The sequence below is a fragment of the Mastacembelus armatus genome, chromosome 6, assembly GCF_900324485.2.
Source record: "Mastacembelus armatus chromosome 6, fMasArm1.2, whole genome shotgun sequence".
Taxonomy (NCBI): domain Eukaryota; kingdom Metazoa; phylum Chordata; class Actinopteri; order Synbranchiformes; family Mastacembelidae; genus Mastacembelus; species Mastacembelus armatus.
Window position 1 is genome coordinate 20412212 of NC_046638.1, and position 14767 is coordinate 20426978.

At 43.2% G+C, this 14767-nt stretch overlaps 1 protein-coding gene across 3 annotated transcripts in view; it reads right to left on the bottom strand.

The window, feature by feature from the left end:
• The window catches only part of dusp8a (dual specificity phosphatase 8a), a 43120-nt gene that overhangs the window by 4726 nt on the left and 23627 nt on the right, over positions 1-14767 (bottom strand). For 2 of the 3 annotated variants that reach the window (XM_026311847.1, XM_026311848.1), the window contains exon 4: positions 94-260. In XM_026311847.1, the coding sequence (XP_026167632.1) occupies positions 94-260 (167 nt within the window). Of the gene's footprint in view, positions 1-93; positions 261-6001; positions 6791-14767 lie in introns of those variants that run through there. The other variant, XM_026311849.1, reaches the window with a different exon arrangement.

Sequence of the window (14767 nt, forward strand, 5' to 3'; positions counted from 1 at the left end):
TTAAGGTCATGTTTGGTTGCCAGGTAACAATAACAACTCAATTATCTTCCTGTCATAGTGATAAAATGAATGAAAAGGTGCATAATAGTGTACCTTGTTGAGGACGTCCTTCTGTGAGCCCAGGTAGAGGTGTGGCAGGATGCGAGTAGGCCCTACGTTAGCCACAGGCAAGCAAGGCTGGGACAAGCTCATAGGTAGAGCAGTGGCAGGCTTCCCCTCACACAGGCCAGGGAAACAGGAGGAGAAAGCAGCAAATCCTCCTGCAGAGAGAAAAGAGAGAAAAAAACTGCTTAGGTGCACTAATGGTTTTCCAAACTGCACTCCCACAACACGCTGAAATTTCTGCAAAGACCCTCATAAACTAAAAAATAGCACTGAAAAAAAAAACATTGCACCACCATTAGTGGAGGAGACAGGCACACTGCAGACATTCAGATGTGAATCTGGGCTACGATGTCTAGGTCCTGCTTAGTGCAACAAGAGCATAAAAGAGGTTCTCTGTGCTTCTGTGTCATACTTAGGTTAACTGCTGGGCAGCCAGGAATATGTGTGTCTGGCTCTTTAAGAGGCAGGCGGCTCCAGTTTTGGCATATGTGTGTGTGTGGCTTTGTTTCCTGCATGAGCTCATGTCCTGTAGCAGTGCATTGCGTCAGGCTGGGGGAATGAAAGAGGCCACAGGTGCAGGGCCAGGACAGAGGCCCAGTAACATCCCCCTGACAACCACCCACACACCCACACACACACACACGCATATTAAAATGATACAGACAAAATCTGGCATGGACAGATATTCTTGCAGACAACCTATTCTCAGTATTTACTCTTACTGTTGATTATTCTGTCCAACTGACACACACGTTTGCACAATATAAGCAGTGCCTGCCCCTTCAACCTGACACACATACACAAAAATCCACACTCTTCATTACTCAGGAGTACTAAGGTTGTATAACTACAGGGTAGGGGCCATCGAGAGGAGGTGTGGATGATTGAGCTGTGTGTGTGTGTGTTGAGGAGATGGTAATGGCCACGCTGGTGAGTGTAGAGAAGGGAGGGGAGTACTTCAAGGAAACCCTGAGCCCCAGAAAGGAGATTACAACCTAATCTAGGTTCAGTCCTCCTTGAACCAATGTGGGATATAAGGCATGCCTGTGCACAACATGCACGCACACATACACACTTACACACACACACACACACACACACACACACACACACACACACACACACACCCTCACACACACACACACGGTCACAGTGAGAGTGAGTGAGACATGACATCACTGTACTAAAGTAGCACACACAGCAGAGGCAGGACATTGACTTCCATTGTAACATACGCCCAGCTGCACTACTCATGTAGCAAGCGCTAGCCAACACACACACAGAGGACAGAGTGTCAGCAGCATGCACTGTGTACCGACCCGTGTACAGATATGAGATCTAGGGTAAATAATAATAAAAAAAAACATGCAAATGGTCAAATGATAGCAGCTTTCTTTTTTGGAGCAATTTTCCAGCACCACAGTTTCTGGGGTAGAGTGGATCTTCATGACCCAGTGCTATTTCTGGGTGCACTGCCCCTTTAAGAGCAAAGTGAAGAAGGCTTGTCTGTTTCCTGCTATTAATGGCAACCGGCAGAGCAATGACATCAGTGCTCCACATGGGGGAGGGGGGTGGAGAGGAGGGAAGGATAGATTGATAGATGCAGAAAGAGCGATCATATAACTTCCAGGAGGAAAAGCTTAATGCAAAAGAGAAGCTGTGTGGATAGCTGCTGTGCTAGTACAACTCAATGATCTAACCATTTGGCCTCTATAGTGTAGACTAAACAGACATTTGTAGTTCACAGTTTGGCTTTAGACTCCCCTGGCATTGCAAATTTCCACCAGAGCCTCTTTCTAGTGATCTTTTGGGCAGTGCTGCAGAATCATTGAGTGATAAAACAGGGGGAGGATGGCTAGTTCTTTGTGCAGTTTCCTGGTTTTTCTGTTCCCAAGATTCTGGTGTGAAGCCTGTGCGCGCACACACACACACACACACACACACACACACACACACACACACACACACACACACACACACACACACACACACACACACACCCTCACACACACACACACACAACATGCAAAGAAAATAAATAACTGTGCTACATATAGCCCCTGCCACAAGGCGTATTTTGTATCTATGTGAGGAAGCGGTATGTTGGTGGTCATAGTAAAATCAACAGGAAAAAGCCTCACGTCACATTCCAACCATTTCCCTTTCAATACAAGGACATTGTTAGACAGTTGTTAGAAGGCCAGAAGACAGGACGTTCCACAGTGGAGACAGCACTCCTGTGTGTTTTTACATTGAAGAGAAAGTGTGCTTGTGCATACAAAAGGAAGTGAACACATGAATGAAAATATGCCCTTTGATCTCGTGTGCGTCTGGATTAATAATTACAATAGTGATTACTGTAGCTGACGCCATCTCATGTTAAATAAACTGTAAAACAACAGGAAAACTGGTGACTGGGAGAGTGAGTAAGGTTTTACTGGTATGAAGTGAGGCTGAAGTCAGAGATAAGAGAGCACGACTGAGTGTGCTTAAGGACTATTACATTACAGTGGCATTACATCAACACAATTACAAACATGTTCCTTGTAGTCAAAGCTTTACACAGCCAGCACTAATGGACGTTAGTCACACAGGAGATAGCGTGTTATTGTCACCTCGTCACCTGACTCCACTCTACTTAAGGTTGTCATGACGACGAGGAAGGGCAGTTGTGACAGTTGGCTCATCATGTCCCCGGGTGTTGGCAGTGATATAAAACACACACACACACACACACACACACACACACGCACACACGCACACACGCACACACGCACACACGCACACACGCACACTCATACACTGAGAGTACAAAGGGGACATGAACGAACTGCCACAAACTGAACTGCAAGCACTCAATGATCCAAAGAGACATGGCCTCATATTCTCCAAAAAAAATCACATTCATCCATCCGTCCAATCTAAGCAACATAAACACACACATGAAGAGACTGTGCGCTCACACTGAGGTCACTGAAAATACCCAGAGACACTCACCAGCCCAGCTGTCCATGAAGATGACATCAGAAAGTCAACTGGGACAGATGACTTCACCTTTAGTACAGTGTGATAACCAGCAGAAGCACATGGCTAACTGAAAATGTAAACGTTACCATTAAAAGGTAGCTTGACCTAAGAAATTCAAAGCTAATTCCCACTTTACAATCCAGTTTGAGAACTCACAGACTCACAGGTCTGGTTAACAGAGACAATGATGCCATGATCCTATACCTCACAGGAATACTATTCAAATGTTTGTGTTTTTGGCCACTACATCACCTTTTGCACTGTGCTATGTCATGTAGCTTTAACTTCTAGGAAGTGTACTTAGACAGGATGTGACTAACACAGTCTGAACACACATTCAAAAAAAAAAAAAAAAGGTTTGGGTAGAAAGAAAACACGCAACCGGGAAAGAGGGCCCTGTGTCGCCATCGGCAACACTAGCCAGTGGTGACTTCCTTTTTCCGATTCTCTCTGCCCACCTCATCACTTATGCAACTGCTTATTTTCCTCTCTTGCCCCCGTCAGAGTCAAGAACTCAGGCTTCCTTTGTTCATGGGTAGCAAGCTGGTTGTCAGTCATTTGCTAAAACTAACACAACAATTTCATGTAAAGGTGCAGGTTATTGCCCCACACATAGCATGAGATATATGGGCCACATTCATGCTTTCTGGGGCTGAGGCTGTTTGAAACCATGCAGAAAGCTGAAAGATGAATGCAAGTGGAAACCCAGAGAGATTGACCAGACAGGCAGAGACACACAACACCTGCCTGGCTGTTATAGTTAATGGTAGCTCTGCTGTTACATCACTGCTGCTGGTACAATTGACTGCCTCGTCAATACAAGCTCACCCCCTCCCTCTTGCCCCTATGTTTTAGTTTTTGTGTAGCTCTCAGTTGTCCTCTTTTACCCGTCTGTTAATGGGGAGGGACACATATACACAAAATGCAGGCATGTACACACACACACACACACACACACACACACACACACACACACACACACGCACACACGCACACACACACACACACACACGCACACACACCCCACCACAGTCTGAGGGCATTGATCTGCCTGAATGACTACCCCGCAACCCTCCATCCCTCCCACCATCACTCTCTTCTGTATATTGGGGGAGACATTACGCCATCCTCTGTGCTCCTCCAGCTGTCCCCTCCACTATGAGGGGACATTAGCATCTCAATGTGACAATTACCCCCCCCCCAACCACCACCTCCTCCACCCTCACAACATGACATCATTGCACACATGTCCCACTCAGCTCCACAAAGGCTGTGCTGCAGCACTGAGGAGCGATGATGGGAGTGTGTGTGTTTTAGGGGGTAGAGTGGGGCACATCTATCAGAAAGGTGAAGATTGACAAGCCATTGATGAACTAGTAGGATGAGGTCATTGCTCTTCACACAGTTTGATAACCAGGAAGGACTTTATGGTTAATATGTCATCCTGGTTGATTGTTAAACTGCTTATTGTTCCTCTGTCTTATTGGAAAGACAGGTAGAATATGTGACTTTTGACCAGTCGGTATCAGGGGCAAGAGTATCAAGCAGCACTGTGTTATTGCATCATAAGACCATAAACCAATCTATAATTTTGCATTCACAAGTCTATTTTCACATTGATGTATTGAAGTGCCTCACAGTGATAGTCCTATTTTCACCTACTGATGGCAAATGTGTGCATCTTTTGCTAACTTTCTCAGAGCTGACAAATTTGACACTTTCAACAGCAAAACCTGCCTGTGTACAGATGAACTTGCGCGCACACACACACACACACACACACACACACACACACACACACACACACACACTCACTGAAACATATCAAACAGCAAGAAGAGTGGCAGATGTGGAGAGATGCTGTAATAACCTCTTTGAAACAGTTCTTTTATCGACCCTGATATGCATATAGCAGTACATTTACATACACTCATACTTTCACACATTTATGACCCTTATGGCTAAATAGATATTTTGTGTGCTATGCAGGTAAGTGTGTTGGTGCATATAAAGGCTTTTGTCCACAGGACCATTGCTCTGCATAGCCTCATCACTCTCTGTGAAAAGGTGTTATGTTAAACACCTGCAGTGCACACCGCACACATATTGATAACATAATCTCCACAAGACACCACTCTGCAGATAGCGAGACTGAGCAGGGGAGCGAGAGAAACGCCAAGAGCAGAGAAGATAAAAGATAAATAGAAAGAGCTTTTGTGATAGTTTTACATCTCAATGAACACAGACTGAGAGAGCATGAGTACTATGTCATACCATGGGTCATGGCTCTCATTCCTCCTCCAAGCCCTTTTCCTCTCTGCTCTCTTTCCTCTTCATCGATTCTCATCTTTATGATGTCATCCTTTAAATCCTCCTTCGTCCTATTCTGTCTCTCTAAACACATAAAACTTGCAAACGAAAAGGTGGGAAAGCTGTGTCCCTGCAATGTATTCTTTTAGACTGCTCTAGCAGTAATTCTCAGTATTGATCCAGTACACATTCTTAAAATTCAATTCACACTTCTCTTTCACTTGCAGCACGCCTGGACTGCAATATTATAATACCTGAGAACCCACAGTGTCTTTGTACTCATCTGCAGTGCACAAACCATAATGAAGGGCTTTCCCCTCATAACCATCTTCTATACCTGCTGTCAGTGATGGTGTATTTTACAGCCAAATTCCCAGCACTTCCATGCGTTTATCCCCGGAATGACTATTAAATCACTTTTGCATGTTCACTATCCGTGATATCTCTGCAACCATTTCAGCAGCCCGCATCTTCAACAGAAATTGTTTTCATACTCTCATAACTTCACACACACATAAACACATCACTTCTCCTCTTCTGTGTGTAGGTGGATACACACCTCGTAGCTCTCTACCCTCCTTCATTCGGCGGACCCTGATCTTCAGCCTCATGTCTGTGTCCTGCAGGTCCGGCCAAAAGCAGTCCTCCGCTGGGGCAATCACCACATCCAGAGGCATCCCCCAGAACACACTGTCTCACACACTCACACACAGATGGAAATGCTCTGGTACTTCTTCTTTCAGGGACGGAGTGATCAATGCTCCCTTCTCCCCTTACGCACAAAAAATGTCAGAACAAACAAACAGAAGTGTTCTCCTAAGGGGCACTTATTAAGGCGAGCTTAAAGTCTGAATTTAAAAATCCCAAGTCGACAGAACTCCTGCTGATGCAGTCCACCTGGTCAAATCAGCTGATATATTGTCCAGGCTGTGATCCTCAGAGAATGCACCCAATGCAACAACTTGTCCAAAATGTCTGTGGACACGCTCCTCAAGTCCAACTACAGCCAAGAGAATTCCTAAAATGCTCCTGCGTCAATATTTAGTAATTCTGTGCTTTTGTCAAGAACGGTCGCCGCAGAGAGGAAGAACAAATTAAGTAGCCTTTAGTGGCTATATGGACACACCAGCTGTAATCTGCCTGCAGCTGATTTACAGTGTGTCTGTGTGTCTCTCTGAACGTTCCCTCTGTCTCTGTTAGTCCACAGCCAGAAGAGCAGCCCACTATTGTTGTGCTGCTTCACTCTCCTCGTCTCTCATTCGCTCACTCGCTGCCTCGGAACTCCTCCCTTTGCCTCTCTCTCTCCCACTCTCTCTCTCTGCAAAAAGGATGACGGAGCTGCACTCTCTGCTCGAGCTCTGGCGGTGAATGAGCTCACTTGCCGTGAGCTCAGACCCTACCCACACTCCCTCCCTCCCTCCTGCGCTGCTACCTCCCTTGCACCCTCCCTCTCTTGTGGAGCCAGCACTCCGTCATAGCTAATGTCTAAGGCATGTAACCACATTCCTTACTCACCCAACAAATATGCAGCCACCTCAGGGGCCTAGCTGCAGAGCAGGCCTCTATCAGGGAAGGATGGAGGCTAAGATGCGACTGTTAAGCTGATACATACACACCGTTACAAGACTGAATCTCGCACAGTAGCAGTGCTATTAATTACAGGAAAGGGGGGAAATCCTTGACTTAAAAAAATAGGCTTGTATTTAACTGCATGGCAATATACTTCTTAATATGAAAAAGCATGTTTGCATGTGTTCTGGGTTGAACGTTTTTTTACAGCAGTGATAAATAAATGAGAAACAGAAATATGTATTTTCAAATACATTATTAGATGTCAAAGACCTCTTATCATTCCTCCAAACTAAGTATGCAAGTTTCATGCTATACAACATATCAGTAAGACGGAGCTAAATGTCTCCATTAGGTTGATTGCCTTAAATGTACTGCAGCTTCTGAGCACATTACACCTACTGCAGGCAGGGATTAATACTGTCAGTCTCTAAAGGTGAGGGATGTGTGTGACTTCACCACGTTTCCTGCACTGGTTCATGTCTAACACGCCTGTGTTTGGACACCGTCCTTGCTGAAAAGGATGAAAAGGAGAGGAGAGCAAAGCAAAGCAGAGAAGAGTGAAATTGTAGAAAGAGTAATAAAAAATAAATGCAGACAAACAACTACCAGACCAGAAAGACTAGGTGCTGAGAAGACCAAACACGCTTGAGGTATGTAGCCATTAGGCATCTGAGAGGCCACAGACTCCTGGTGCTTTACTATGGAATGACAAACACGTAGGCCAAGTCCAGCTATAGAAACAAAGCAGCACAGGACTTAATGCATGTGATGGAGGAGACTGAATGCTAACTGAATGTCAACTAATTACAATACAATCACAGCTTTTAAATATATTTAAAATCACAAATGGCAAATGATCCTTAAAAACACAGGACAGTTTAATTGGATTTGTATATGTGATATTTTTGTATACAGCAAGCATATTGAAAAAGAAAAGAAAGTTCTCAAAAATGCATGAGTAGGCCAGTCAATGTCCTTCCTGACTGTCTGTTGAGACATCATGGTATGCTGATTACATTCAAACCAGGTCAGATGATCTTCAAGTAAATTAAGTCATCGCACAGTAAGCCCAGCTCCAAAAAAAGGCAAATAAGCTTGCCCAAGATGTCTAGTTAGGGGGCCAGCTGCATGCTGACAGAGTGACCTCATCTCATGAAGGCAGACCCCTGAATGATCACACAGGGGTGAGAACAGCCTTACGTCACCCCCTGTGCAACTGCGGGTCACTGAGAGAGGGAGTGGGAGAGGAAATAGGTCACTTTGGCAATAATGAGCTTTGTGAAAAATGCAGACATTGGTTTTGGGAGGGCATTCATCTATGAACAAACACAGGCATTCACACAGGCATTCTCACACTCACACATACAGGTTGCTGGAGCAGGTGTGGTACTCCACAGTGGTCAGCTGAGGTCACTACACTTTAAATACACAGCTCATCGCCCACAGTTTTGAATCCACATCTTCTGTTCGGCTGTTTCTGTCTGTGTGGCTCGAAGATGTAAACCGACTTTCAAACACAGGACTTCCTAACACCTGCAAACCCACAGCAGTGGAAGCCAACAGAAACAAAACAAAGTAGCTGCTGGCTGATGTTTTAATGGTCAAACTCTTTTGAGCTCAAAAAGCAAACACCATGCCCCCGTTCTCTTTATAGCCCTTTCCTACTGCTCTAGTCCTCAGCAAGGTAACAAGGCTCAGAATAGTAGGTGCATTAATTAGAGAATTACAGCCAAGACACTATAAATGACAGCCAGGCCTTTTTTATTGACTGCACATGTGCTTGCTGCAACAGAAATAGGTGGAATGGTCACTCTGGGCACTCCCCTCATTTCAACATTTCATAGATTTAGAGCATGCTTTTATGGTGGTGGGGGGGTGGCTTGTTACTGGGACAACACACACAGTTTACACACACACAAACATTCACTCACAGACACACACAGTAAATGCAAGTGGAGATGAATATGAGACAGAGGTGTAAGACAGAAAAAGAGAAGCTGTGTAAAGGCCAGGGGGGGTCTTGGAGACCACAACAACATAAAACAGGTGGGTTATGAACTGTGTAAACAGTTATGGGGAACAAATGCCAATATGTACAAGCAAAGGAAGTAATGGCTGTTACAAGTTAGACTTTATGCTGCAGGTGACTACTGTAGAAAAATGAGGAGAGATATGTTTGGAATAAAACTTTTTTTTCCCATCTAATATTTTGAATCACAGGCATTGTGAATGCAAATACATTATGTACTAAAGCAATGTCATTGTAAACTGATGTGTGCAACCTTGAAGTTGCTTGCTGTCTTTTCTCTGATCTATCTGATCTATCAGTCCTCAGTCTGGACCCTTTCACTCATTACACTTTAATATTATCTCTATCAGACATGTTTTTAATCCAGACAGAGGAAATCCTTTTGCCCCATTGATTTCCTACTGAATATATTACATACATTATATTTGAATGGATTTAGCTTGTGTATCATTTAAACATTTATTCATTTATACAACATGATTATTTTATCTTTTCACTGTTTCACTGCTGAGCAACAAGTTACTAGTTTTGGAAAAAATAAAGTTATTAACTGAAGTTAAAGTTAAGGTTATCACCTTTTTAATGTTTTTCCAAATAAAAATAAAAGCTGTTGCACATATTTCAGATTATATTGAGAAACATCTGTGGTTCTCGGCTCTATAAATAAAACTGACCAGACTAGAGTAAATGACAGGTGTATTCCACTTTGCAAATATTAGAGTCAGAAGCGCTTCTTTAGTCAGTGTATACATACCATTTTTAGTGTTTCACAACACTTCACTGTACAGATGGACGGGGAAGTGACTTCAAATTATTAAAAACAAGACTAATTCCACTGAGACCAACAGACGCATAATTTAGAAATACCTAGTGGAAACTGATATGCATATCCTACTTGTATATAACACCACAAGAGGTGACACATTTATGGTTCTGATATCCAAATATCTTCTTGCTTTATATACTGTATATCATTAGGGCCTGTCCCCCCTTCCGTCTCAAGTGAGACGGGCAGCGACAGGAGCGTCACCCTACACCGTGGATCATCTGTCAGGAAGTCACAAGAAAGAGAGACGTCATTCTCCAGATAGGGCAGGTTAGGGTGATGAAGACTGTGAGTTAGTGTATGTGAATTCATCTCTCCTGTGTGTCTGTTACAACTATGTATGTGAGCGAGTGTGTGTTGCAGTGTGGAGTTAGGATGAGAGTAAGGTGAAAGGAAGACAGAGGACAATGCTGCAGGGGTTAGGGGGTTATTAGCACCAGTACAAGTAAACACAAGCATATGTGCTCATGCAGAATGTGTGTGTATGTGTGTGTTGATAGTGCTGGCTGTCAAGGGATCAGTAACAAGGCTGCTCTTGCAGTGATGTAATGCCTATAGGAGAACACAGCTGCCATGCCTGGGGGGTGAGGTAGTCACCAAGGGAGCAAGAGGACGATGGATGGAGAGATGAAGCAATTGAGGGTGGGGGTGGTGGGTTGGTGGATGGGCGTGGAGGGGTGCGGGGCTGAATCCACAGGGAGCTCAAATGATGTGGTCATATTGTAAGGGGACATTAGTGGTGTAGTGGGTAATTGTGCATGTGAGTACACATGTGGTATTGAAGTTGAATACCTAAGTGCTGACTGAAATGAAACAATAAAATTCAAAAACATGATTTATTCTTTGATTACACATTTCTTGATCTAAATAGTTCTAACTTAACACTTGATTGTGTTTAGACAAACCTAAGAGGTAAGGGGACAGTATATGCAATTAAGGGAGCATTAATATACTACTTGTTCATATGTGTGCTCAGCATCACCTCTATCTGTGTAGCCTGAAGGGAGGCCTGCTCACATCAGTCATGCAGCAGGCCTCCTGACCTCCAAACAACTTAAACCCTGGCAGAACTCACCCAGGGCACCAGTAGAGCTGTCTCACTGTCAAGAAACTAGTTTGCCCTCAAAGATATATACACTCACTCAAACATATACAAAGTCACACAGACACACACATACACGTGCACACAAAGAGTGAAGAGGGTAAGGTATCAATTGCACCAAGGAGGCATTTTAGGACCAGACGGGCCGTCATAAACCAGATGAACTACTTAAAAATCCCAGCTGGAGATTTTCACAGGTATGTAATATGTGTGTGTGGAAAAAAATAATGGGGTGGTAGTTTTAAAGCCTCAAAATGTAATGCTGCTGGCTACTGCAGGGATGTGCTTACAGTATGTATGCATCCATATAAAACAGGTAAGTTTACTTTGCATAAATATGTGTGTATATAAAATTAATTTTAGCCCAGAGTGAGATGGCTCACAGCTGTTTTCTGAGGTTATATATAGTTGAGTAAAGCATGCATGCATATCAGTCGGCAGAAATGAAAAGCTGTGTGCATCTAAGAACACTGTGCACACTCATCTGATTTCCCCAGAGGTGAGTTTGTGTAGGATCACATGAGCAGAACGGATGGTTATTTCATTCTAAATGCTAATGGGCAGAGCTGAGATTTACAGATATTCCTTGCAGCACTTGAAGGGGTCTGACACACACATACACACACACACACACACACACACACACACACACACACACACACACACGCACGCACGCACACACACGCGGTAGCAGTGCAATAACTACAGTGCTCCAAAGGAGAGGGGCTGACAGTGAATCAGTTTTTAATGAGCTTGTATCGTTGCTTCCATGTGGACTGACAGACAGGTCTCAGATCAGTTCAGTGTTAATTAGTTTCTTTTAGCACAGCAGGCAGGCTGACAGACACACTGTCCTCAACTATGCTGAAGCCAAGCCATCTGGTCTTCTGTTAGATACACACAGTCCTCAGGGTCCACTAGGATCCTGTCTACCTACTTAACAATTAGCTCAAGCTGCATCAGACAGTATCAGTTATTTAGGTGTCTGCCCTTACCAGTCACTAAATGGTAGGGCTCCCATTATTCTTTTATACAACAACGTCATCTATGTCAGACTAAATTGTAAGGTCATTGTGATGACATACTAAATCTAAATAGGCATAGCCTTTCATACCTGTCTGATCTCCTTAAGCCTTAGATTCCATCCAGTCCCACATTCTTTGTTCGCAGGATGCAGGGCTGCTGTCTGTCCCTAGCATTAAATGTAGGCACCTGGCTGCAGGGCTTTTTCCTATTGCATCCTCTTCCTCTGTAATAGGGTCAGAGAACTTAGCTGAGGCTTTTAAATCCAAACTTAAAATGATCTATATACTTTAATTTTAGTGACATAAATAGTTCTTGCCTTGTATTTGCTACTGCTTCTCCTGCAGTGGGTTTGTCTCAGTCTCCATTTACCTATTCAACTTATGCAGAGTATAGTCCTTGTTGTGTTGCCAGTGGGATTACTGTAAACCTTTTGAAAAGCACTAAGGGGGGAAGTCAGTTCTATTGGTGGCACCTGAAATAAATTTCTCATGATCCCATATATTTTTACAATAGGCAATTCTGTAATTTTCCATACTCTATATCAATTACTATATGTTGATATATTCAGTATACAAGCTCTTTTGCATTAAAGGTTTTACTTAAATTATTTGAGTGAGCAGATTGTAAAACCCCTTGATTTGTGATAATATTAGACTATTAAAAAAAAATGACCCGACTTGACGTTTACAACTCAGAGCACAATTAAAGCATCAAATGCGTAAAAAATGTGGAGTCCAGCTTTCACTGACCTCAAATGCATATTATGTCAGTGCTTGAGGAAATCATTATTTTCAAATTATTCTTTTTAAAAAATAAATCAATATTTATTATTTTAGTTTTTCTGCTTAATGTATGCTCCTGTGAGATAGTAGTTATTCAAAGGACTTTTGGAGAAAATGGCATACTCATAAAGAATACACTTAACACATTAATTGCAACAAAATTTAAATATTACTGAAGTTTTTGTCATTCACACACCACAGAAGTACAGTAAGGCTTCACACCTTTTATTTTGGGGCACAGAATATGGTGACAACAACACCCAAAGTCAGGGTTGGCTTGTGTTCATATATATGTGTGTGTGTGTGTGTGTGTGTGTGTCACATCCACAACACAGCAGTGACATCACTCCACTAGCTAGAGAGGAACAATGGAGAAGCAATGATGTGATGCCATAAGAGGAACTGGACATGCTGTTTCGGTGTATGCCCTGCCAGTGCCTTCCTGATGATTTTTTAAGCTGAATACAGGACTTCTGGACTTTTTTAACTAAACATGAAACCCTCTTAAAATATAAATACTCAAAGACATGCTCAAGACATGCATTTGTAAACATACTGTGCTCCTAGATGAGGCTCTCATTCAGCCCAGGCAGCCCTGATGTCACAACAGGAAATGGTTACACAACAGAAAGGGAAGTGGACTGCCTTCATGTGTGTATTTGCGTATGAGAGATCCAGTGAGTTTGTTTGTGTTTATGTGTGCAGAGGGGAGATATAACGAGGACCAGGAATGATCACAAACTGCTGCATTCCTTAATCTGGGGCCTTGGGCTTGCCTGGAACGCCTAAATTAGTCTGTTGCCGAGGCAATGGAAAAATCGCCTGACTGTATCAGGAAGCAGCAGCAGCTCTAGAGGTTCAGCCTAGACACAGTCTGTGTGTGGTTAGCATGCATTTACAATAATGTGACCTCTGTTACAAGTCTGTGTACATACCAGGAAAAGTGTTAAACCACTGAAGATTTTAACTCTGACCTGGGATAGACAGCTAGTCTACTCCTCTGCCAGTGAACTTGGAAAAGAAAATCTTTTTTTGGAAAATAATTAGCAAACTGCACATTAAAATAGATTTTATAGTGTAACACACTGCCAAAGGCTGCCAAGAAATACAACCTCATCCACATGGTGGAGGTATAGTCTAAATCTGATTAAAACAGCGAACAAAAAAAAAAAAAAAAAAAAGCAAAACATGGCAACCCAATAGATAAATAAGGAAGCAGCGCTTTGGCATACCAGAGATAAAGTGCATCAAAGACAGAATGGTGATAAACAGGAATCCACCATTGTTCCAGGGAATGACGATATGACAGGAGCGGCAGTGGGCAGTCCGAGCATGAATGGAATCTGGTGGATGCAAGCCAGCTCTGGGAAGGATAAACTAGCATAATTGTTAGCTACTTCTTTCCCTTTTCTTCAGCCTTTGGAAATTTCCACTCCATATGTGTGTCAGAGTCAACAGAATAAATGGTGCAGTGGTAAACAGATGGCAGAGCAACCATACTAGCAAACACATTGCCTCAAAATGAGGTGCTGATAGTGGGTTAGGACCATTCTGGGTTAGGACGCTGTTCAGCTCCTGTTGACCTGATGTGTTGATACTGCCTAGGTAACAGTTTAAACAAACTATTTTTACTCCATGCTGGATGAATGCATCACAGGGGCAGGGTGGGATGTACAAAAAGCCTCTAGATAGATTTCAAAAGGAGCAGGAGCCAGAAGGTATGCAGGCATGTGAACGAACTGTGTACACAAGGCAGCTTAAACAACCATGGCTGAAGTATTTGGGGCAAAGGGGTACGCAAAATATAACAGGCAAAAAGCATCTTGGAAGAAAGGAGATCAAACATTAGCATGCTTGTGTGTATCACTAATTTAAAGTCTAAGGACTACAGTTGGAGAGCTCCACATTTTTGTTTGTATCCTGGAACAAACATATGTGCAAAACTACAAATTCTGCCACACAGAATTCACCTTCAATCAATCATATCA